We start from the raw sequence: 22326 nt of genomic DNA on the forward strand, positions 1-22326 counted from the left end.
CATTTCTTCTGTCATTCACTGCTTTTTAGGGCTGTTGTAAATCTTGACTATAGTGTCATAATGTGAAAAATTCACAAGTTTCTCCTTTGTGTTAGGCATTTGTTCTGGGTGTATAAAAACAAAGAGTAAATAAAGTAAAGGTATCTTAAGCCAGTGGTAAATCCTGTGGCGAGAAATAGAATAGCTATGCTTTAGTAGGAGATGCTGTGGGAACAATTACTTTTTCATATGGATTGATCAGGGCTGAGCTCATGATAAAGTAACATTTGAGCAGAAGAGAGGGAAGGAGTTAGATGGATGTATTAGTCATACTTTTGTTACACAGCAGAATACACGATGCAAGCTACTGATGAAGGAAAGAGGTTTATTTTGCCACACTTCTTTGAAGGTTCACAGTCCCCAGGTCGGGCAGGTTCCCTTGGTTTAGTGTCTGGCGGATGGCAGTGTTGGAGCATTTGTGCAGAAGAGATCCCACGGTGAACCAGGAAGCAGAGTGAGAGGGTGACCAAAACTCAGGCTTTTGTAACCAACTCTCTTGTGAGAACTACCTTCCAAAGACACACCCCTAGTGACCCAAGGCTAGGTCCTAAATACCATAACTGGATTAACTTTCCACTCTCCTGGTACCATTAACTTAAGACTCTGTGGTTTAAGTATCTACATAAATTCAGGAGCCAAATCATATTTAAGCTAGTGGATATTGAGGATAAACTAGCAGGTGTAAAAGCTCTGAGGTGGTACCCTAACAAGGATGTCATTGTGGATGGAGCATAATGAGTAAGGTGGGGCCAAGAAGTCATGGGAATCAGAGGATTAGAGCTTGATAGCTGTAATTGTTATGAAGTGTTTATTCAGAGACAAGAAACTATTGGAAGGTTTTGAGCAAAGGAATAATGTGACCTAATTTAGATTTAAAAGGAACACTCAGAATGTTGTTGCCAAGAGTAAACCCCTGGTGGGGAAGCAAGACAACCAGTTGGAAGGTAGAATGTAATCCAGATGAGAGATGAAGTGATGAAGTAGGAGGAGAGCAAAGAGTAGTGTCTTGGATGACAGCCAAGGGAAGTAAAGTGTTTGAACTAGGGGGCAGTCAGCGGTGTCTGCCTGTTGCTGAGAGGTAGACTAACATGGGGATTAAGAATTGTTTGTGGGGCCGGCGCTGTGGTGTGTAGGCTAAATGGCGCTGGCATTCCATATGGATGTGGGTTTGTATCCTGGCTGCTCCTCTTAGGATCCAGCTCTCTGCTAATGTCCTGGGAAAGCAGTGGAGGATGGCCCAAGAGCTTGGAACCCTGTACCCGTGTGGGAGACCTGGAAGAAGCTCTTGGCTTCCTGGCTTGGTGCAGTTCAGCTTTGGCTGTTGCAGCCATTTGGGGAATGAACCAGCAGATGGAAGACCTTTCTCTGTGTCTTTCCCTCTCTCTATCTGTAACTACCTCTCAAATAAATAAATAAAATCTTAAGAAAAAAAAAAAAAAGAATTGTTTGCAGCCCTGAATACCATGGGAGTCCTAGGAAACAATGGTGGGAGCAGTTGCAGCGGAACAATGGGATTTAAGGCTAATTTGAGTGGGTTTAAGAGAATGGAAGTAGAGGAAATCTTGACTAAAGTGTAAACTCAAAGAATTTTGTCCTAAAAGAGAAGCAGAAAATTGTTTGTGCCTGTAGTGAAGCAACAGGTCAAGGAAAGCCTTAACATTTATTTTCTTTCTTTTTTTTTAAGGTGGCTATATTAAAGTAAAGATGGCAGTGGAGTAATTGGCAGATAAGATCTAGCAGAATGGGGAAAACTGATACAGGGGAGAGAAGAAGGAGGAGGATGACTGAATGATATCCTTGAGCAGATAAAAGAAGGTAGAATGGGCCGGCGCCACGGCTCACTAGGCTAATCCTCCGCCTGCGGTGCCGGCACGTCGTGTTCTAGTCCCGGTTGGGGGGCCGGATTCTGTCCCGGTTGCTCCTCTTCCAGTCCAACTCTCTTTTGTGGCCCGGGAAGGCAGCGGAGGATGGCCCAAGTGCTTGGACCCTGCACCCGCATGGGAGACCAGGAGGAAGCACCTGGCTCCTGGCTTCGGATTGGCGCAGCACGCCGGCTGTAGCAGCCATTTGGGGGGGTGAATCAATGGAAAAAGGAAGACCTTTCTCTCTGTCTCTCTCTCTCTCACTGTCTAACTCTGCCTATCAAAACAAAAACAAAAACAAAAGGAGGTAGAATGTAGTAGGTTTTGAAATCAGGGATTGGTGTTACATAGGAATAGGGATTATTCACTTATAGTAACAGGACAGTAAGGAAGGAAGATTGTATAAGTAAAAATGTAGCAAGATTGGCCTTTTGAATGAAATAGGAAACAGGGTGATCAGTGGAACATGAGTTGAGAAGAGAGAGATGTTAGAAGGGAAGATTGAAATAACCACTAGGAGAGTGAGAAAGTGAACGAACATTATTTAACTCTTTTTAGTGGAGTTCTTATGTGTATTTTAGGTGTGGGAAGTTAATGGACATTGTTGGATGTGTAGCATCTCAGGATACCAAGTGCCAGGACTTACCTCCTGGTCATTTTGACAATCTAACAACTCCATATTTTCAAACTCTCCAGGGGTGAAGTACTACCACTTGAAAAATGTTGATTATTGTCACTTTTGTGGTTAACAATGATGAAAAAGACCAGTTAGCACAATTTTGTGTTTAGGACTATTGATGTGGTATAGCCAAGAGGGTTGTATTTAACCAGAATTGGGGTTTTGCCAGGAGAGGACAAGGAATTACCAGTGTGAATGGTAATGTTTTAATAAGATTATTTATTTGAAAGGCACGTTACAGAGGAAAGGGAGGAAGGGAGAGAGGTTGTCCATCTGCTGGTTCACTCCTCAAATAGCTGCAGTGATCAGGGCTAGGTTAGGTGAAACCAGTATCCTGTAAGTCCATCCAGGTCTCTCACATGGATGACAGGGGTCCAAGCACTTGGGCCATCTTCCACAGCTTTCCCAGGTACATTAGCAGGGAGCTGGATCGGAAGTGGAGCAGCAGGGACTTGAACTATTGCTTATGTTGGATATGAGCCTTGCAGGTGATAGCTTTACCTGCTGTGCCACAATGCCAGCCCCTTAAATGCTTTTTAAATTGCTTCTTTTTATTCTCTTTTGGTTGTTTTCCCTCTGCTAGACTTAAGCCACAGGGCAGGGATTTTGTCTGCCTTTTAAAAACATTTTTATTTTTAATATCCAAAGTGCTCAGGACAGTGCCTAACAGTGTGACAGGTTCTCCATGTATACTTGTTGAAATGCATTAAATTGTTGGTTCTTTCACCTGGTAAGTCATCTGGCTGAATGTTGTTCTGTCACATTAAGATGTGTCAGGGATTGGGAAGGACTAGTGACTTTATTTCAATCAGAAGATGAACTGTTAACTTCTTTTTTGATTGGCTCCTTAATAAGATCTTTTCCATTTTGCACACTAATAGTAGATATTCAGAAAGCATTTCAGTTCAACTTAGCTGGCTTCATACAGTGTATTTCAGGTTAGAATTACAGCCAGTACATCATCTTTTTCATTGAAAAAGAACCTTTTGGCCTCTGTCCAGTATTGAAAAACTTCCAACAAGATTGTAGGATATAGCTTTTCCATCATTATAGGTGGTTTTGGGTAGAAGTGAATAGCTGGATTTTTTTATTTGGTCAGAATTTTAAGTTGTTTATTGAAATGTAACTTTTAAGTGTTTTTATTTAGTCTTCATATGCCTTATTTCTTTATTTGGGAGGCAGAAAGATACAAGTACATATAGACAGGCATAGCTCTGATCTGCTGGTTCACTCCCCAAACACTGCAATGCTGGGATTGGGCCAGGCCTGGAGTTGAAGTCAAGAGCCAGGAACTCAGTCCAGATCTCTAATGTGGGTGACAGGAACCAGATTAGCTCAGCTATCACTGCTGCTTCACAGGGTCCTCATTAGCAGGAAGTACTCTGATAGGAGACACAGATGCCTTTTTATTTATATTTTTTTTTTTTTAAAAAATAACGGTCAGGAGCCAGGAGCTTCTACTAGGTTTCCCAATGGTTTATGTCTGGTATTGTGGCACAATGGATTTGTCCCAGGGGCCCAAGTACTTGGGCCATCTTCTGCTGCTTTCCCAGGTGCACTAGTTGGGAGCTGGGCACGAACCATCTGGCCATATGGACAAACCTGTGTGGGATGCTGGTGTTGTATGCAGCAGCTTTACCTGCTACACCACAACGCTGACTCCAATAGACACAGATGTCTTAACTGACTTTTTTTTTTTAAGATTCATTTATTATCTGAAAGAGTTACACAGAGAGAGAAGGAGAGGCAGAGAGAAAGAGAGGTCTTCCATCTACTGGTTGATTCCCCAGTTGGCCGCAACGGCAGGAGCTGTGCTGATCTGAAGCCAGGAGCTTCTTCCGGGTCTCCCACACGGGTGCAGGGGCCCAAGCACTTGAACCATCTTCCACTGCTTTCCCACAGCAGAGAGCCGGATCGGAAATGGAGCAGCCAGGACTTGAACTGGTGCCCATATGGGATGTCGGCACTACAGGCGGTGGCCTTACCCGCTACACCACAGTGCCAGCCCCACTTGACTGACATCTTAACTACTATACTTAAACACCTACCTCTCATCTGCCTTTCTTATTTTTGTAAGGTTCTGATTACATTCTCCCCCCATCCCCTTTAAAGGTTTCTTTCTTTCTTTCTTTGAAAGGCAGAGCTATAGAAGAGAGGGAGAGACAGAGATCTTCTATCTTCTGATTTGCTCCTCAAATGGTTTCTGGGACTGAACCAGTCTGAACTCAGGAGACTGGAACTCCATCCAGGTCTCCCATGTGGGTTGCAGGGGCCCAAGCACTTGGGTCATCTGCTGCTGCTTTCCTAGGAGCATTAACAGGGAGCAGGACAGGAAGTGGAGCAGCCTTAACTCAAAACTGGTGTGGGTACTTCTCATGTGTCACTGCCTACCACCTCTCCCCCACCCCCATCATGTAGGAACCTTTTGGAAGAAAACACTGAAATTCAGTTTTTTTTTTCCCCACATTAGTATTGCAAAGAAACAACACCACTGTGCAGAGAAAATTTATTTGCAGAGATGAGGGAGTGTTAAATTTATGTCTATTTGCTTTTACTTCCCTTAGAGTGTTCTGAGTTGATTCGTCTTTGCAGCCTGTTACTAGCATAGTACCAAGGTACTGAATAGGCAGTTAATGGTGCTGGTATTGTGGCACAATGGATTATGTCTGGCTACACCCTAAATATTTGATGAAATATGTAGTTTAAATATAGAGAACTTAGTTCTTCAGTTTTGAGATCTGTTCATAAGGGAAAAAACAATCCAGCATTGCAGGTTGTCAGCTATACTTTTCACCTTTAGAGGTGAGTTAAAAATGTGATATAGCACCAGCAAAATCATGATTCATGAAACAAATACATTGGTAAATTGGAATTCATTAAAATTAAAAACTTGTGTGAAAAACACTGTGAAGAGGATGAAAAGACAGGCTAAAAATGTGGACACAGTTTTTTTTTTTTTTTTTTTTTAAATGATTTATTTATTTGGAAGGCACAGATAGAGTGCAAGTGAGCGAGCTCTTCTACCTGCTGGTTCACTCCCCAAATGGCCACAATAGTCAGTTCTGAGCCAGGCCAAACCAGGAGCCTGTATCTTCTTTCAGGTGTCCCACGTGGATGCAGGGGCCCAAGGCTTGGGTCATCCTAGATTGCTGTCCTAGGCACATGAGCATGGAGCTGGATTGGAAGTGGATCAGCTGGGTCTTGAACTGGGGTCCACATGGGATGCTGGTGTTGCAGGTTGTGGCTGTAATCTACTGAGCCACAGTGCCCACCACTTGGACAAAAATCTTTGCAAAACACATGCCTGATAAAGAACTGCTATCTGAAACACACAAGGAATGTACAAATAATGAGAATATGAAAACAATTCAATTAAAAATGGGTGGAAGATCTGAATAGACACTTGACCATAGAAGATAAATATAGCAAATAATCACATGACAAGGTTTACAACAGCATATGTCATTAGGGAATTTAAAATAACAGTGAGATACTACTGTGCACCTATTGGAATGGCTGGAATTTTAGAACACTGACATCAAATACTTGCAAGGGATCTCTCATTAATGGTGGATATGCAGAATGGCATAGCAAGTTGGGAAGGCAGTGTAGTGACTTGTAAAGCTAAACATACTCTTCCCGTATGACCTAACAGTGACACTCCTTGATGTTTACACCCAAAGGAGTTGAGAACTATGTCCACATGAAACCTGAACATAAATGTTCAGCTTTACTCATAATTACCAAGACTTGGAGTCAGTCAGGATTTCCCGCAGTAAGTGAATAGATAAACTGGTAAAGTCATAGGATGGAATACCACTCAGCAGTAAGAAATGGACTGTCAAGCCACAAAAAGACCTTTAAAGCATATAACTGTTGTCTGTCTGTATGATTCCAACTATATCACATCATCTTTATTAAAATTTTTTAAACAGTTTTTTCTCATGTTTTGATGTATGAGCATTCTTTTTTGAAAAAAAATTTATTAATTTGAAAGTCGGAGTTACACAGAGAGAGAAGGAGAGGCAGAGAGAGAGAGAGAGAGAGATAGGTAGGTGTCTTCCATCTGCTGGCTTACTCCCCAAATGGCCGCAGTGGCCAGAGCTGTGCCTATCTGGAGCCACAAGTTCTTCTGGGTCTCCCACGTGGGTATAGGGGCCCAAAGACTTGGGCCATCTTATACTGCTTTCCCAGGCCATAGCAGAGAGCTGGATCAGAAGTGGAGCAGCCAGGACTTGAACTGGCGCCCATATGGGATGCCAGCACAGCAAATGGCATCTTTACCTGCTATGCCACAGCGCCGACCCCTAAACAATTTTTAAAGATTTATTTATTTATTTGAAAGGCAGAGAGTTCCAGGAGAGAGAGAGAGAGAGAGAGAGAGAGATTGATTCTATCTGCTGGTTCACTTCCCAAATATCTGCAATGGCTACAACTGGGCAGGTCTGAAATGAGGAGCCAGGATCTTCTTCTGGGTCTCCCACATCGGTGAGGTTCCCAAGGACTTGGGCCATCCTCCACTGCTTGCCTTCCCAGGCCATTAGCAGGGAGCTGGGTCAGAAGTGGAGCAGCCAGGATTTGAACTGGTGCCCATATTGGATACTGGCAGACAGCATCTTAACCTTCCATGCCACAGCGCCAGCACCAGTGCTTAATTTTTAAAAAGTGATACATGTGCACACACATGCCTTTACATACACGTTCCACTTGCTGCATACAGCTATTATTACTAGAATACAGCTACCATTTTTCTAAGCTTGGTTTTTCAAAGTAATGGACATTTATTTGATGTATAATTAAAACATTTTTATTTGATAATAGGAAATTTGAAGTATGTGTTTTTTTCCTGGAGCTGTTGATTGAATGTATGCCATTTACCAAGTACTTTTTCATACCTATCTTGTTTAGTTTGCAGTAGATAATAGTCACTTGTTGCACAGGTGAGCAGATTTTGGCTTGGATAGATGAAGAGCAAAGCTTCAACCATGGCCTGTCCTGACTCCAAACCTTGTGTGCCATTCAGCCTTAGAAATCTTCTTGGGCTTATTTTTTGAAATAGCTGAAGTTTATCCCCTAGTGTAAATATAAATGCCCTTGGATCCAGAATAATGTTAACGGAGATTGTGGAGAGTTGAATCTAGGCTCTAATTTTCTTTGTTTTGTGATTTTTACTCGTTTGTGTTGTCTCTGTCTCTCATTTTTTAAAGATTTCTTCATTATTTGAAAGGCAGAGTTTCAGGGAGGGAGGAAGGGAGGGAGGGAGGGAGAGAGAGAAATATCTTCCATCTGCTGGTTCACCCCTCCCAAATGGCTGCAATGGTCAGAGTTAGGCTGATCTGAAGCCTGGAGCTTCTTCTGGGTCTCCCATGTGGGTGCAGGGGCCCAAGGACTTGGACCATCTTTCGCTGCTTTCCCGGGTGCATTAGCAGAGAGCTGGTTTGGAAGTGGAGTAGCTGGGACTTGAACTGGCATCTGTATGGGATGTTGGCATTAAAGGTGGCAGCTTTATCCACTATACCACAGCGTTGGCCCCATTGTTTGTGTTATCTCTTTATAGTTTAGTTTGCTTGCATGTTACATGGAGACTATAATGAGATTATTGTGAGGATTAAATGAGTTACTGTATTAAAAATTCTTAGAGCAGTGCTAGTGCAAAGTCTGACTTCCATAAATGTTATCTGTTAATTAGCAGGGAAATAGTTTCTGGTTCATAGATAAAGGATAAGGAAACTCAAGGAAATGAAATGACTTTGAGTTACATATAGCTGTTAAATGACAAAGTTGTTCTTTTAAAAAAAATTCAGGACCAGAATTTTACCCACTAAGTTGACCATTGTTTAAAAGAGACTCTTTAGAATTCCCACTGACAGAAAGTTTAGGGACTAACACTGCCGGGATCCTGGAAACACCTGCTTCAGTCATTCACAGTGCTGGGCAGGACAGTCACTGTTCTGAGGTGCTTTTATCTGGGGATACAGAGTATTCTCAAAACAGACTCATGGCTTGCAAGCAGCGTACCCTGTCAGGAGCCTGGAGAGACACCGTGAAATCACCCTACTGAGGTGTGGTCCCGACTACTCAGTGTTACAACTACACAGAGAGTTCTGAGATAAAGTACTTTAGATATAAGAGAACAGTGTAAGGTAAATAACTAAACTGTAATTTAACTTAAGCATCACAATAATTAACTGGAACATGTTTACTTCATAATCCTTTGATAAATATAAGTTAATTTCCTTCACATTCTATTTCACATTTTCACAATTCCTGGCAGTAACCCCAAATGGTGGTGTTACTTCCATTTGACACCTAGATGTATTTGACTAGCTCTAAACTGTGTTCTTAAAATCAAATTTGAAAATTCTACTTTTAATATTTGTTAATAAATCACCATACAGTATGCTTTCTGAAGTTTTTAGTCTTCTAATTTATGCTCTAATTTTGAGACTTAGCTGAAGAACTGATTTTTTGTTTTACTTCAATTACACAAAAGAACATCAGTTTCCAAATTTGCTTAACCAGAATTTGCTGCTGACAGGTTGAGTTTCTTTAAGAAAATATCTCCTCTGTCTTTGCTCCTGTCTTAGAAGAGCAGACCTAACTAGTGAATGTATTAATAGAAGTGCATCTATTTCAAAGCTGACTTTAAAAGTTTAGTTTTTTTACTTTATAAACTGTGAATATGAGTATGCCAGCAGCATACAATGTAACTGTAATATTTAAATAAATTTTACTTCATCTTTGACAAGCCAAAAAAAAAAAAAAAAGAGACTCTTTAAAACTGTGTTGTTGGGCCGGCGTTGTGGCTCACTAGGCTAATCCTCCGCCTGTGGCGCCGGCACCCTGGGTTCCAGTCCCGGTTGGGGTGCCGGATTCTGTCCCGGTTGCTCCTCTTCCAGTCCAGCTCTCTGCTGTGGCCCGGGAAGGCAGTGGAGGATGGCCCAAGTGCTTGGGCCCTGCACCCGCAAGGGAGACCAGGAGGAAGCACCTGGCTCCTGGCTTTGGATCAGCGCAGCGTGCCAGCTATAGCAGCCATTATGGGGATGAACCAATGGAAAAGGAAGACTTCTCTCTCTCTCTCTCTCTCTCTCTCTCTCTCTCTCTCTCTCTCTCTCTGTCTAACTCTTCCTGCCCCCCCCCCAAAAAAACACCACACACACACACAACAACAAACAAAACAAAACAAAACACCACCAAAAAACTGTGTTGCATTTTTTCCTGATTTGCTTAGAGCATACCAAATATAACGTGACTTTTTTTTTTCAATCAGATTGGTACAGTGGGGAAGAAGCTTTAAACTATGATTTAGGTATTAAACCATGCCTTATCTCTGGTTAGTGGTGTGATCTTAATATCTGATTCTGTTTCATTTGTAAACTGAGGGTGGGGCTGGATCAGATGATCACAAAGTTCATTTTTATAGCACTGACCAATATGATTTTGAATACTGTGCTTTTATGTCATGAATTATTGCACTACGCTCTCAGACTCTGAAGTTTGCAGAGACACATGATGTATGTGTAGGGGACTGTACTAAATGACTGCACAGTGTGGTACTTTTATGAAGATGATGTATGATTTCCACACTACATCAGAAGTTTGTTTGCTTGCAGTATACTCTTTCTCTCTTTTTTAAAGGTTACAGAGAGAGGTACACACACACACACACACACGCCTTCCATCCACTGGTTCAGTTTGCATATGGCTACAGTGGCTGGAGCTGAGCCAGTCTGAAGCCCGGAGCCAGGAGCTTCTTGGTCTCCCACATGGATGCAGGGGTCCAAGGACTAAGGCCATTCTCCACTGCTTCTCCAGGCACATTACCAGGGAGCTGGATCGGAAGTGGAGCAGCTGGAACTTGAACTGGTGCACATATGGGATGCCGGCACTGCAGGCCTGGGCCTTAATGCACTGCACCACAATGCTGACCCTGCAATCTACCTTTATTTTATTTTATTTTTTATTTGAAAGAGTTACAGAGAGAGGTAGAGACAGAGAGAGAGAAAGAGGTCTTCCATCCACTGGTTAACTCCCCAAATGGCTACAATGGCAGGTCAGAGCTTTAACCTGCGCCAGAGTGCCAGCCCCTCTACCTTCTTAATATGATTGCTTTATTGCTTCACGTTTCACAGAGTAAGCTTATGGACTTTCAGTTGTATATGTGGCAGTCTTTTTTGGTGGCTGGATTCATAGATAAGTACTAAATGACTGAATTCCCTAGAATGAAGCAGGATTGGGAATGGGAGGTAGCTGAAGATTTTATTAAGTTGTGTAGTAGTTATTGTATAGGAGATATAATTTTAGTGACAACAATATTTCTGAGATACCTCTTTCCATGGCATCATGTTTCAATTTGTGTTTCTTGATTGTCCAAAAGGACACTGAATTGTCGTTTTGGATAGTTGTACTTATGCATCTTTTCTTCAGTGTGAAATTGTGTAATAAAATAAGTTCTTTTCACTAGAACCTGCTCAGTTGTGTGCTCTCCCTTCTTCCTTCTCAGGCTTCCTTATCTTACTGTAGTGGATCTTGTGAACCAGCTAGGGAAGTTGGTTGTAGGGTATACAAAGTTGTGCGTGTAAGTCACTGATGAATGTCATTTTACTGCAGTCGTGGTTCTTTGTTTTTGTTTGAAGTACTGAGAGTTAAATGTCACATCAGTATGTTCCTGGCCCCCAAAATTCAAAAAGGACTTTATTTTTTTTAAAGATTTATTTATTTACTTGAAAGTCAGTGTTACACAGAGAGAGAAGGAGAGGCAGAGAGAGAGAGGTCTTCCATCCTCTGGTTCACTCCCCAGTTGGTTGAAACAGCTGGAGCTGCGCCAATTTGAAGCCGGGAGCTTCTTCCAGGTTTCCCACTCGGGTGCAGGGACCAAGCACTTGGGCCATCTTTCACTGCTTTCCCAGGCCATAGCAGAGAGCTGGATTGGAAGTGGAGCAGCCAGGACTTGAACTGGCATCCATATGGGATGCCGGCACTGCAGGTGGTAGCTTTACCCACTAGGCCACAGCTCTGGCCCCCAAAAAAGACTTTAAGAAAGCAGCTGGGGGGCAGGTATTGTGGAGTGGTGGGTTAAGCTACAACATTGTCCACATCCCATAACCAAGAGCCTGGTTTAAGTCCTGGATCCTATGCTTCAGATCTCCAGCTCCCTGCTAATGTGCCTGGGAGGTAGCACATGACAGCCCAAGTACTTAAGTTCCTGCCATTCAATGTGGGAGACCTGGACAGAGTCCTGGCTCCTGGTTTTGGCCTGGCCTACCCCTGACTATTGTGGGTATTTGGGGAGTGAATAAGTAGATAAGCGATCTCTCTGTTACTCTGCTTTTCAAATAGATACCCCCCACCTTAAAAAAAAAAAAAGATTTAAAGTCAGAGTTAGAGAGAGAGGAGGAGAAATAGAAGAGGAGAGAGAGAGCATGAGCGCACTCACGAGAGGGTGAGTTGTCCCATCTGCTGGTTCACTCCCCAAATGGCCGCAATGGCTGGGGCTGGACCACTCTGAAGTCAGGAGCTTCTCCTGGGTCTCTCATGTGGGTGTAGGGGTCCGGGCACCTGGACCATCTTCCACTGCTTTCCCAGGTGCATCAGCAGGGAGCTGGATCAGAATTGGAATAGCTGGGTCTCAAACCGGCGCCCGTATGGGATGCTGGTGCTGCAGGCTGCGGCTTTACCCACTACACCACAGTGCCAGCACCCTTTTTCTCTTTTAAAGAGAAGAGCAGTAGTCCAAGAACATAGCAAAAGAAAGAACAGCTGGTATTAAGAAACTATTACTGACGCTAGTCTTACAGGGATTTCTTTGTTTATAAAGAAAATTTAAACCTAAAGAGATTTCAATGAAGAGAAAGCGATTTTCTTTGTGAATATATATGTTATGTGATATAAATGTGATATGTGAGATAACTATGTAAAGTATGTCTTCTAGTCTGATACTAGTCTCTGTCCTCATTCCTCCACTTTTATTTAGCATTTGGGTTTATAATATATAATCATCAGAAAAGTTTACTTTTACCCTATCTGGAATCAAATCTCATAAAGATGAAATAAGTGGGTAATGGAATGATGATTAGGCCTCTTGGTGGCAATATAATGTGGGATTCTGGTTGGGGAAATCTAAGAAGTAATGAAGTAAAGATCTGTATATTCAGGAATCTGACACAGAAGTGCATATAAGTTGAAGGAGTATAGTGTATCTTGGGAGTTAGGAGAGCAGAGACAAACATTCAGAATTTTAGGCCTAAAAGTAATTAAAGAACAAACATGCCAACATAAATTGTCTATCTTAATGGCAAAGCATCACGGCACAGTCAGTGTTACCTTTGGTAGTATTGCTGTATTTTTAAATGGTTTGTCTGTTGAATTTTCATAGAGGTCTAACTGATACCAATTTCTAATTGAAAATATGTGGTTAATTATAACATCATTGCTACTACCAGAGTGGCATTACTGTTGTTGGCTCTTCTTAATAACTAAATCTGTGTCTGCAATTACAGTTATCTCATAGAGGGCAAGTCAGCCAGCAGTCACATTGTGGCTACCAGGAAGGTTACTTTTCTGTCCATCAGTCAGCCTATTGGGCCCAGGCTTTCAAAGTATAGGTTAGCTTTTTGTTGGGAATGAGGTGATTTTCCTCTGTAAAGTTTGTTTCTTTTAAATCCATAACATGGTCATGGGTTTCACTCTCTGGAAGCAAATTGTAAACAAACATTTTTGAAAAGTTGTTTTTCCACTTCTTTTGTAGGTGTATTCCAGACTTCAAACCTCTTTGCTATATTGACACTGAGCTGTCAACGGACTCAGGCTTATGAGGAGGTACTGTCACGCAAAACAGTGTCTAGTGAAGACGACAAGAAAGAGGGGAAAGGATCGGAAGAAAAAGCAAAGATACTATAGAAAACCATGGTAGGTTGTTTATATTTCCTTAATTTAGCTATACATATTCCACTAATTTAAAATCGCAAGTGTTAACAGTGAGATTGAGTGAACAACATTGGTGTTAATTTTTGGCTCTAGTGCATCAGCTAAGATAGCACTTTACTATTTAAGCAAAGCAAATGCGTTCAGATTTATTATGAGCCCTTTAAACCACAAGATGGAGCCCCATGAGTCTGCAGTCCATAAATTATTAAAAACAAAGGAAGGAATGCTCATAAATAATATTTTCAAATACAATTGGCACTAGGCAAGTGACCTTGAACTCAAAATTAAGCTTTTTTCTCTAGTTTCCTACCTGAAGTTTTTTCCTGTGGAAGTTAAAGACCCTGAACCAATTTTTAATTACTTATATGAATGGTGTGGGAGTTTATAAATAATGTGTGTTTAGCCCACAAAAGTCACCTATTTTACATGCTTTAAAATAATAGGGTCAAATATTGGTGTATAAGAAGCACTGTGAGTTTTGTGAAGAGTTCAAACTTAAATTTGTGATATTAGATGTAGGCATAACCTCTGAGGCCTAGTGTTTCTTAACTTGAGAGACAGAACTCTTATCTGCTGATTCATTCCCCAAATGCCTGCATTAGCTGAGGCTGGAAGCCAGGAACTTAATCCTGGTGTCCTGTGTGGGTGACAGGAATTTTTTTTTTTAAAGATTTATTTATTTTACTTGAAAGTCACAGTTACACAGAGAGAGAAGGAGAGACAGAGACAGAGACAGAGAGAGAGAGAGAGAAAGGGAGGAAGAGGTGTCTTCCATCTCTCTGGTTCACTCCCCAAATGGGCACAATGCCTGGAGCTGAGCTGATCGGGAGCCAGGAGCTTCTTCCGGGTCTCCCACGTGGGTGCAGGGGTGCAAAGACTTGGGCCATCTTCTGTTTTCCCAGGCCACAGCAGAGAATTGGATCGGAAGTGGAGCAGCCAGATCTCGAACTGGTGCCCATATGGGATGCCGGCCCTGCAGGTGGTGGCTTTACCCGCTAAGCCACAGTACTGGCCCCAGGTGACAGGGATTTAACTACATGAGCCATCACCTTTTGCCTCCCAGAGTCTGAATTGGGAACTGAAACTGAGGACTGAATCCTGACATTCTGAGGTGGAATGCCGGCATCCTAATTTCTGTCATAACTACTAGGTCAAATGTGCACTACCTCCCCACACCTTAACATGTTATTTTTTTTTAACTTTAAAAAAATTTATATTTTATTCGAAAGAGACAGACTCAGAAAGAACTTACATCAGCTGGGTCACTGCCCAAATTTCCACACCAGTCAGAGCTGTGCCAAGCTGAAGCCAGAAGCCCAGAATTCTACACAAGTGGCAGGGTCCCAAGTTCTTGAGCCATCTGTCAAGCCATGGGGTGTGCATTCACAGGAAGCTGAATCAGAAGCAGAGTAGTCGGGACTTGATAATCCGAAATGGGACGAGGGCGTCCCAAGCAGTGATATAACTGCTGCACCAAACGACTTCCCCACCGCCAGATTTTCATTTGCTGAAAGCACTGAATTTTCCCCTAGTATTTTGGTTCTGTAGAATGATGTGTGAATTTTTTCTCCAAATGAGAAAATATTTTAAAAAGACATAATTAGGTGAAAGAGCACAAAATAATAGTCATCAGGATGTTTGGGATATGTTATTTAGCTGGCCTGATGGTATTTATTTAAATGTTACTTGCTTTTAGAATATTTGTGCCTAGGATTGTAGCATAGTCATCTTATTCTTAACAAAAATTCTAATATTTGAGATCTTGATGGTGGGAAAAATATGTTGTTATTTTAATTTTATAGTAAAATGTGAAAAAACCACAGTGAACTGAGTTTCCTTAAATGTGAATTATTTGCCTTTTCAGCTCTTTTGTTACTGTCTTGGTATTATATTTTAAAAGAAATGTTTAGGGGCCGTTGTGTGGCATAGTGGACTGTATCACCTGCATCCCCTATGGGTAACTGTTTGAGTCCTGGCTGCTCCACTTCCAGTCCTGTTCCATGCTAGTGGTCCTGGGAAGGCAGCGGAGGATGGCCCAAGTCCTTGGGCCCTTGCCATCTACGTGTGAGACCAGGATGGAATTCGTGGCTTCTGGCTTCAGCCTAGTCCAGCCTTGGCTGTTGGCAGTCATTTTGGGAGCAAACCAACTGATTGAGGGTCTCTTTCTGTCCCCTCAGCCTTCCACCCTCACTCTCTCTCTGTAATTCTGCCTTTCAAACAAACATATATATATATATATATATATATATATATATATATATATATGTATATATATATAATTATTATTATTTTTTTTAAAATAAGAAATGGTGGGATCTGGTGCTGTGGTGCATCAAGTTGAAGCCCCAGCCTTCAGTGCCGGCATCCCATATGGGTGCTGGTTTGAGTCCCGGCTGCTCCACTTCAGATCCAGCTCTCTGCTATGGCCTGGGAAAGCAGTAGAAGATGGCCCAAGTTCTTGGGTCCCTGCACCCATGTGGAAGACCTGGAGGAAGCTCCTGGCTCCTGGTTTCAGATCAGCTCAGCTCTGGCCATTGTAGTCGTTTGGGGAATGAAACAGCAGAATGAAGACCTCTCTCTTTCTCTCTGGCTCTGCCTCTCTCTGTAACTCTTGTCTTTCAAATATATAAATTTTTTTTAAACTCATTTGACAGGTAGAATTAGAGAGACAGAGAGAAAAGTCTTCCTTCTGTTGGTTCACCCCCCAAATGGTTGCTATGGCCAGCGCTGCTCCGATCCAAAGCCAGGAGCCAGGTGCTTCTTCCTGGTCTCCCATGCGGGTGCAGGGGCCCAAGGACCTGGGCCATCCTCCACTGCCCTCCCGGGCCACAGCAGAGAGCTGGACTGGAAGAGGAGCAGCCGGGACTAGAACCCGGTGCCCATATAGGATGCCAGCGCCACAGGCGGAGGATTAGCCAAGTGAGCCACAGAGCCGGCCCCCAAATATGTAAAATATTTTAAAAGAAATATAAGAAATGGTGGGGCCAGTGTGTGGCATAGTGTGTAAAGCTGCTGTCTGCGATAATAGCACCCATGCTGGTTTGAGTCCTGGCTGCTCTGCTTCCAACTCTGGTCCTGCTAATGGCCTGGGGAAAGTAGCAGAAGATGGCCCAAGTACCTGGGCACCTGCCACCCACGTGGGAGTTCGGGAAGAAGTTCCTGTTTCCTGGCCTCTGCCCGACCCAGTTCCAGTTGTTGCGGCCATATGGGGAGTGAACCAGCAGATAAATATTTTTTTTTTTTTAAAGATTTATTTATTTGAGAGCCAGAGTTACAGACATTGCTTTCCCAGGCCATAAACAGAGAGCTGGATCGGAAGAGGAGCAGCCAGAACGGACACAAACTGGTGCCCATATGGGATGCTGGTGCTGCAGATGGAGGCTTAACTATGCCACAGCGCTGGCCCCCAAGCAGATAAATCTTTAAAAAAATAGTTTATATATATATATATATATATAAATAATATATATTATTTTAAAAATATTTATTTATTTATTTGAAAGAGTTACAGAGAGAGAGAGAGAGAGAGAGAGAGAGAGATCTTCCATCTGCTGGTTCACTCCTCAAATGGCCTCAATGGCCGAGCTGTGCCAATCCGAAGCCAGGAGCCAAGAGCTTCCTCCAGGTCTCCCATGTGGGTGGGCCATCATCCACTGCTTTCCCAGGCCACAGCAGAGTGCTGGCTCGGAAGTAGAGCAGCTGGGACTCGAACCAGCACCCATATAAGATGTCGGCACTGCAGGCAGCGGCTTTACCTGCCACGCCATAGTGCTACTCCCCCCAAAATTTATGTATATTTGTCATATTGATAAAAATTTCTTTCTAGGCTCTTGGCTTTGACCTGGGCCAGCCCTGGTTGTTATGGGCATTTGGGAGTAAACAAGTGGCTGGAATATGTTTGTCTTTCTGTTGCTTTGCCTTTCAATTGAACTAATGTAAATATTAAGAAAATAGGATAACTTTTCAGTTACAGTTTGCTTAGAAGGGTCAGTAACACCTTAGTGTTAATTTATTAGTTTCTAAATTAATATGATTTTTAAAATGTTGATATTCTGCAAGACAAAAACAAAAGAGGCAAAGACTGATAAAGAATTGACAATGTTTTATTTTGTGGTGGTAATTTCAAAATACTTAGCATCTTTTTAGCACATAATTTCAGGTACATGAAGACACTATAGCTACTCTTTAAATTGAGTACTCAAGTTTTATGTAAAACTCATTAAGTTATCCTTGTTCATTTTGCTGTGGTACAAGCCTTCATGACATTTGGTGAATTTGGAAATATTCATAAGATTTTGGATGTGTAACTCATGAGTGCGAATGATCTACTCTGTTAAATTTTCATGAAACTCATCCTATTTCTGGGTATTAGTCTGCTCTACTGATTTCTGGGCCAGCGTGTCATTTTAATTATTGCTTCTTAAATTTTTTTGATATTTTGTTTTAGTATAATGGTACCACCCATCCATCTTTGTACTGTATTTCTTTTTTTTCTAAAGATTTAGTTTTTATTCATTTGAAAGGCAGAATTAGGAGAGAGAGTGGAGGGGGAGAGAGAGAGAGAGAGAGAGCGAGCGAGGGAGAAAGCTTCCATCTGCTGGCTTACTCCCCAAATGGCTGCAACTGCTGGGGCTGGACCAGTCTGAAGCCAGGAGCCAGGAGTTTTTTCCGTGTCTCGCATCTGGGTGCAAGAGCCCAAGGATTTGGGCCATCTTCCTCTGCTTTCCCAGGTACATTAGCAGGCAGCCAGATTGGAAGTGGAGCAGCAGGGTCTTGAACTGGTGTGCATATGGGCATCACAGATGGAAGATTAGCCTGCTATGCTGCAATGCCGGCCCTGTACTGTATTTTTTGATAATAATTTTTTTCTCCCCATGTGTGCTTTAAAATAATTTTTGTTGTAGTTTATGAAAGTCAGTCCTGAAGTAATCTTGATTGATTTATAAATTAGCTTCGGAAGTTGGTTGATTTGCAGTATGTGTTTTACGCTATCTTTAAATTTGGAATGTCTCTCACCTATTTTAGAAATTAAAGCCTCAGAGCAAAAGTTTGAAATGTCAAGTAATAGGCCGCATTCCCATGTTTTCCATAGTTCACATGTAGCTTTTGTATTTTGTGTTATTAAGGTATTATGAAATCTCAGCTTTATAAGGTGCAAAAGTCTCCCGCAGCTTGAAAACAAATGGCTGCGTACTGAGTCATCATCACGCGTTTCTAGAGACTCTGAAAGCCAGTGTCTGTTTCTTGCAGCTGTTGTGTGATGATGTGACCTTTTTTGAAGTTTTATTCAGAATGTGTAGGCTCAGCTAGAATAGACAGTGTATACATAGGTAACCCTGAATGTAGCCTAAATGAACTTCACCAAAACATGGCGGATAATTTTATATTTTCTGGTGTTGAGTCCAATAGAATGGGATTTTATCCCCAGTTCCAAGAAAGTGTCACAACATTACTTCACAATGATTTGATAATTAATGCTGTTAGTTGAATTAAAATGTATTTGTCATCTTACTTTTAAGTTTACTTATTTTATTTGAAAGGTAGAGAGGTGGAGGGTGAGAGGAGAGAGAGAGAGGAGAGAGAGAAAGAGAAAGAAACAGGGCCGGCGCTGTGGCTTAACAGGCTAATCCTCCGCCTTGCGGCGCCAGCACACCGGGTTCTAGTCCCGGTTGGGGCACCGGATTCTATCCTGGTTGCCCCTCTTCCAGGCCAGCTCTCTGCTATGGCCCGGGAAAGCAGTGGAGGATGGCCCAAGTGCTTGGGCCCTGCACCTGCATGGGAGACCAGGATAAGCACCTGGCTCCTGGCTACGGATCAGTGAGATGCACCGGCCGCAGCGGCCATTGGAGGGTGAACCAACGGCAACAAGGAAGACCTTTCTCTCTGTCTCTCACTATCCACTCTGCCTGTCCAAAAAAAAAAAAAGAAACAGACATTTATCATCTACTGGTTTACTCTTCAAATGCCCACAACAGTTAGGGCTGGGCCAGGCTGAAGCCAGGAGCTGGGAGTTCAATCCAGGTCTCCCACGTGAATGGCAGAGACCCAGCCACTTGAGCCATCACCTGCTACCTTCTAGGTGTGCACTGGGAACAGAGCCAGGACTTGAACATAGACACTATGATACAAGATGCGGGGGTCCTGATCCATATCTTAACCACTGCAAATGTCCATCATTTCTTCCAGGTAATGTTTCTTTTGTTGAAGTAATCATTTTCTGTTTCCTTCTGACAGAGATCTATTCGATCTTTTGCCAATGATGATCGCCATGTTATGGTGAAGCATTCAACAATCTATCCGTCTCCAGAAGAACTTGAAGCGGTTCAGAATATGGTGTCTACTGTTGAATGTGCTCTTAAACATGTCTCAGATTGGCTGGATGAAACAAATAAAGGCACAAAAATAGAGGGTGAGACAGAAGCCAAGAAAGATGAGGCCGTAGAAAACTATTCCAAGTGAGTGTGGAGTGGCCTTTGTGGGGCTTTACTGAAGTGCAGAAAAGCCTGGGGGTCTGCCTGGCAAGGGTTTGTTATGTGCTGTTCTTGGGGCTTTCTCCTGTGTGTATTTGAGTAGAACCAAGAAGGTAAACGTTACGATGAGGTCTGAATAATGACTAGAGCCAGATAAAGAGCATGAGGTATTTAGGATCCCCTTTAAGAGTATGTCATGTCCTTTAAAATCTTTACATTTGAAGGTTATGATATTTCATCTTTTTCCTGAGTTAATTCAGCCTCCTAAATTTTGAGATGAATAGTAGTGTTTTTCATATCTGGAGAAATAATAAAATACCATTTTGTTACACATTTGGAAGTATTAGAGCTGAAGGAAAAGTGCAGGATAATGTATTTTAAAGGTATTTTTGACTATATTTACCTGTTGTTTTCCAGGATCTAGCACAGTGTATGTGGCATATTTTAATCATTGTGTGTTTGTGGGTGAATGAAGGTGGCAGACCCTTCAGTAGTTACAGTAGAGTGTTCTTAATGCTATAGTAAAAGTAGTGATTAGTGAGATGAAGCTGTCACGTTAACCAGAGTGAGGTCATGAAACTTTTTATGCTATGGTAAGCTTAAAGGTATTATTTGAGCAGTATCACTAGATTGGAGTAAGTGTATATAACTTGGCAACAACTTATAAACAGAAGAAAGAGATTACAGAATTTTTTCTCCAGCTTTCAATTTTAAGTAAATGTGATAAGTATATAAAGAAAAGTGAGAAAGTAGTGAAAAATTGATTTTCTTCACTGAAAGATAGTGCAGTCTTTCCATTTTCAGATGAAAGTCACTTTTTAGCTAAACAATATAATTTGTTAACTGTAGGTAATTTATACACTATATCTGGTCATAGTCTTGTCATTTGGAAGGTTCTTGGAAATAATTCAATTATTGCAATATATGATGGCTTTAAAAATGCTGTCAAATTTGAAGTTCAAGTTAATTAGTAATATTTTCAAGTGACCTGGCCTTTTATCTCAGTTCTTGTATAAGTAAAATGGTCATGTACTCCCTACTTAAATTGAATGTTGATACATGTTTATGTTTTTTTAAAACATTTTGTTGTGCTTTTTACACACACACACACACACACACAACATAAGATTTACTATTTTAGCCATTTTACTAAACCTATGAAGTTTGGATCTTTTCTTTTTCTTTTTCTTTTCTTAAAGATTTATTTATTTATTTGAAAGTCAGTGTTACACATAGAGAGGAGAGGCAGAAAGAGCGAGAGGTCTTCCATCCGATGGTTCACTCCCCAACTGACTGCAACGGCCGGAGCTGTGCCAATCCGAAGCCAGGAGCCAGAAGCTTCTTCTGGGTCTCCCACGTGGGTGCAGGAGCCCAAGGAGTTGGGCCATCTTCTCCTGTTTTCCCAGGCCATAGCAGAGAGCGGGATAGGAAGAGGAACAGCCGGGACTAGAACCGGCGCCCATATGGGATGCCGGCGCTTCAGGTCAGGGCGTTAACCCACTCTGCCACAGCGCCGGCCCCTAGACCTTTTCAATACATGTAATAGTGTTTCTTCTCAGGGCTAGTGTACTTTTTGAAAGCATTCCTATAGACTTTTACTTAACTGGATGAGGTCATTGTTTTAAAGGTTTCTAAAGGAAAATATGTTTCACACTTTTGTTTGGGTTTTTAAATATAGCTGTATGTGTGCATGCTCTTCGTTGTCTATGCAAAGTGTTCGTTTGTGGGACAGGACCCACATTGAGCACTTCTTCCCATGTGGTAGAACTCAAGAAATGCAGAATGTTTCTGTTCTTAATTTTTATAGAACTGAGGCAGGTATGGCTTCCAAAAAACAGAGCTGTGTTCCAGCAGTAGACCTATATTGTGATCCTGGAGTGTGCTGAGCACCCCAAAGGGCCCAAAGCTGGGTGAGGGCTAGCTTATGATTCTTAGGTACCTTCTACTGCCAAGTATGGTTAGTCAGCTCTTACCTGTGCTTTCATATTTTAACCTTTGTTGTTGTGTTTTTCTTTTTTGTTTGTTTTTTGGTAAACACACCGATTCTAAAATCAAATACATTGTTGGAAGTTCTCCAATTTATATTATTAGGAATCTACCTTTAATCTTGTTTCATTTCTACTTTTTAAAAGATTTTACTTATGGCCGGCACCGTGGCTTAACAGGCTAATCCTCCACCTTGCGGTGCCGGCACACCGGGTTCTAGTCCCGGTCGCCCCTCTTCCAGGCCAGCTCTCTGCTGTGGCCCGGGAAGGCAGTGGAGGATGGCCCAAGTGCTTGGGCCCTGCACCCGCATGGGAGACCAGGAGAAGCACCTGGCTCCTGGCTTCGGATCAGCGAGATGTGCCGG

The 22326-nt window shown here is 42.2% G+C and overlaps 1 protein-coding gene across 2 annotated transcripts in view; it reads left to right on the top strand.

Moving 5' to 3' along the window:
- The window catches only part of STRBP (spermatid perinuclear RNA binding protein), a 161488-nt gene that overhangs the window by 65682 nt on the left and 73480 nt on the right, over positions 1-22326 (top strand). For both annotated transcript variants that reach the window (XM_062207596.1, XM_062207595.1), the window contains exons 2-3: positions 13328-13488; positions 19741-19961. In XM_062207596.1, coding sequence (XP_062063580.1) covers positions 13486-13488; positions 19741-19961 — 224 coding nt within the window. In that variant the 5' untranslated portion in view covers positions 13328-13485. The remainder of the gene's footprint in view (positions 1-13327; positions 13489-19740; positions 19962-22326) is intronic.

The sequence above is a fragment of the Lepus europaeus genome, chromosome 12, assembly GCF_033115175.1.
Source record: "Lepus europaeus isolate LE1 chromosome 12, mLepTim1.pri, whole genome shotgun sequence".
Classification (NCBI taxonomy): Eukaryota; Metazoa; Chordata; class Mammalia; order Lagomorpha; family Leporidae; genus Lepus; species Lepus europaeus.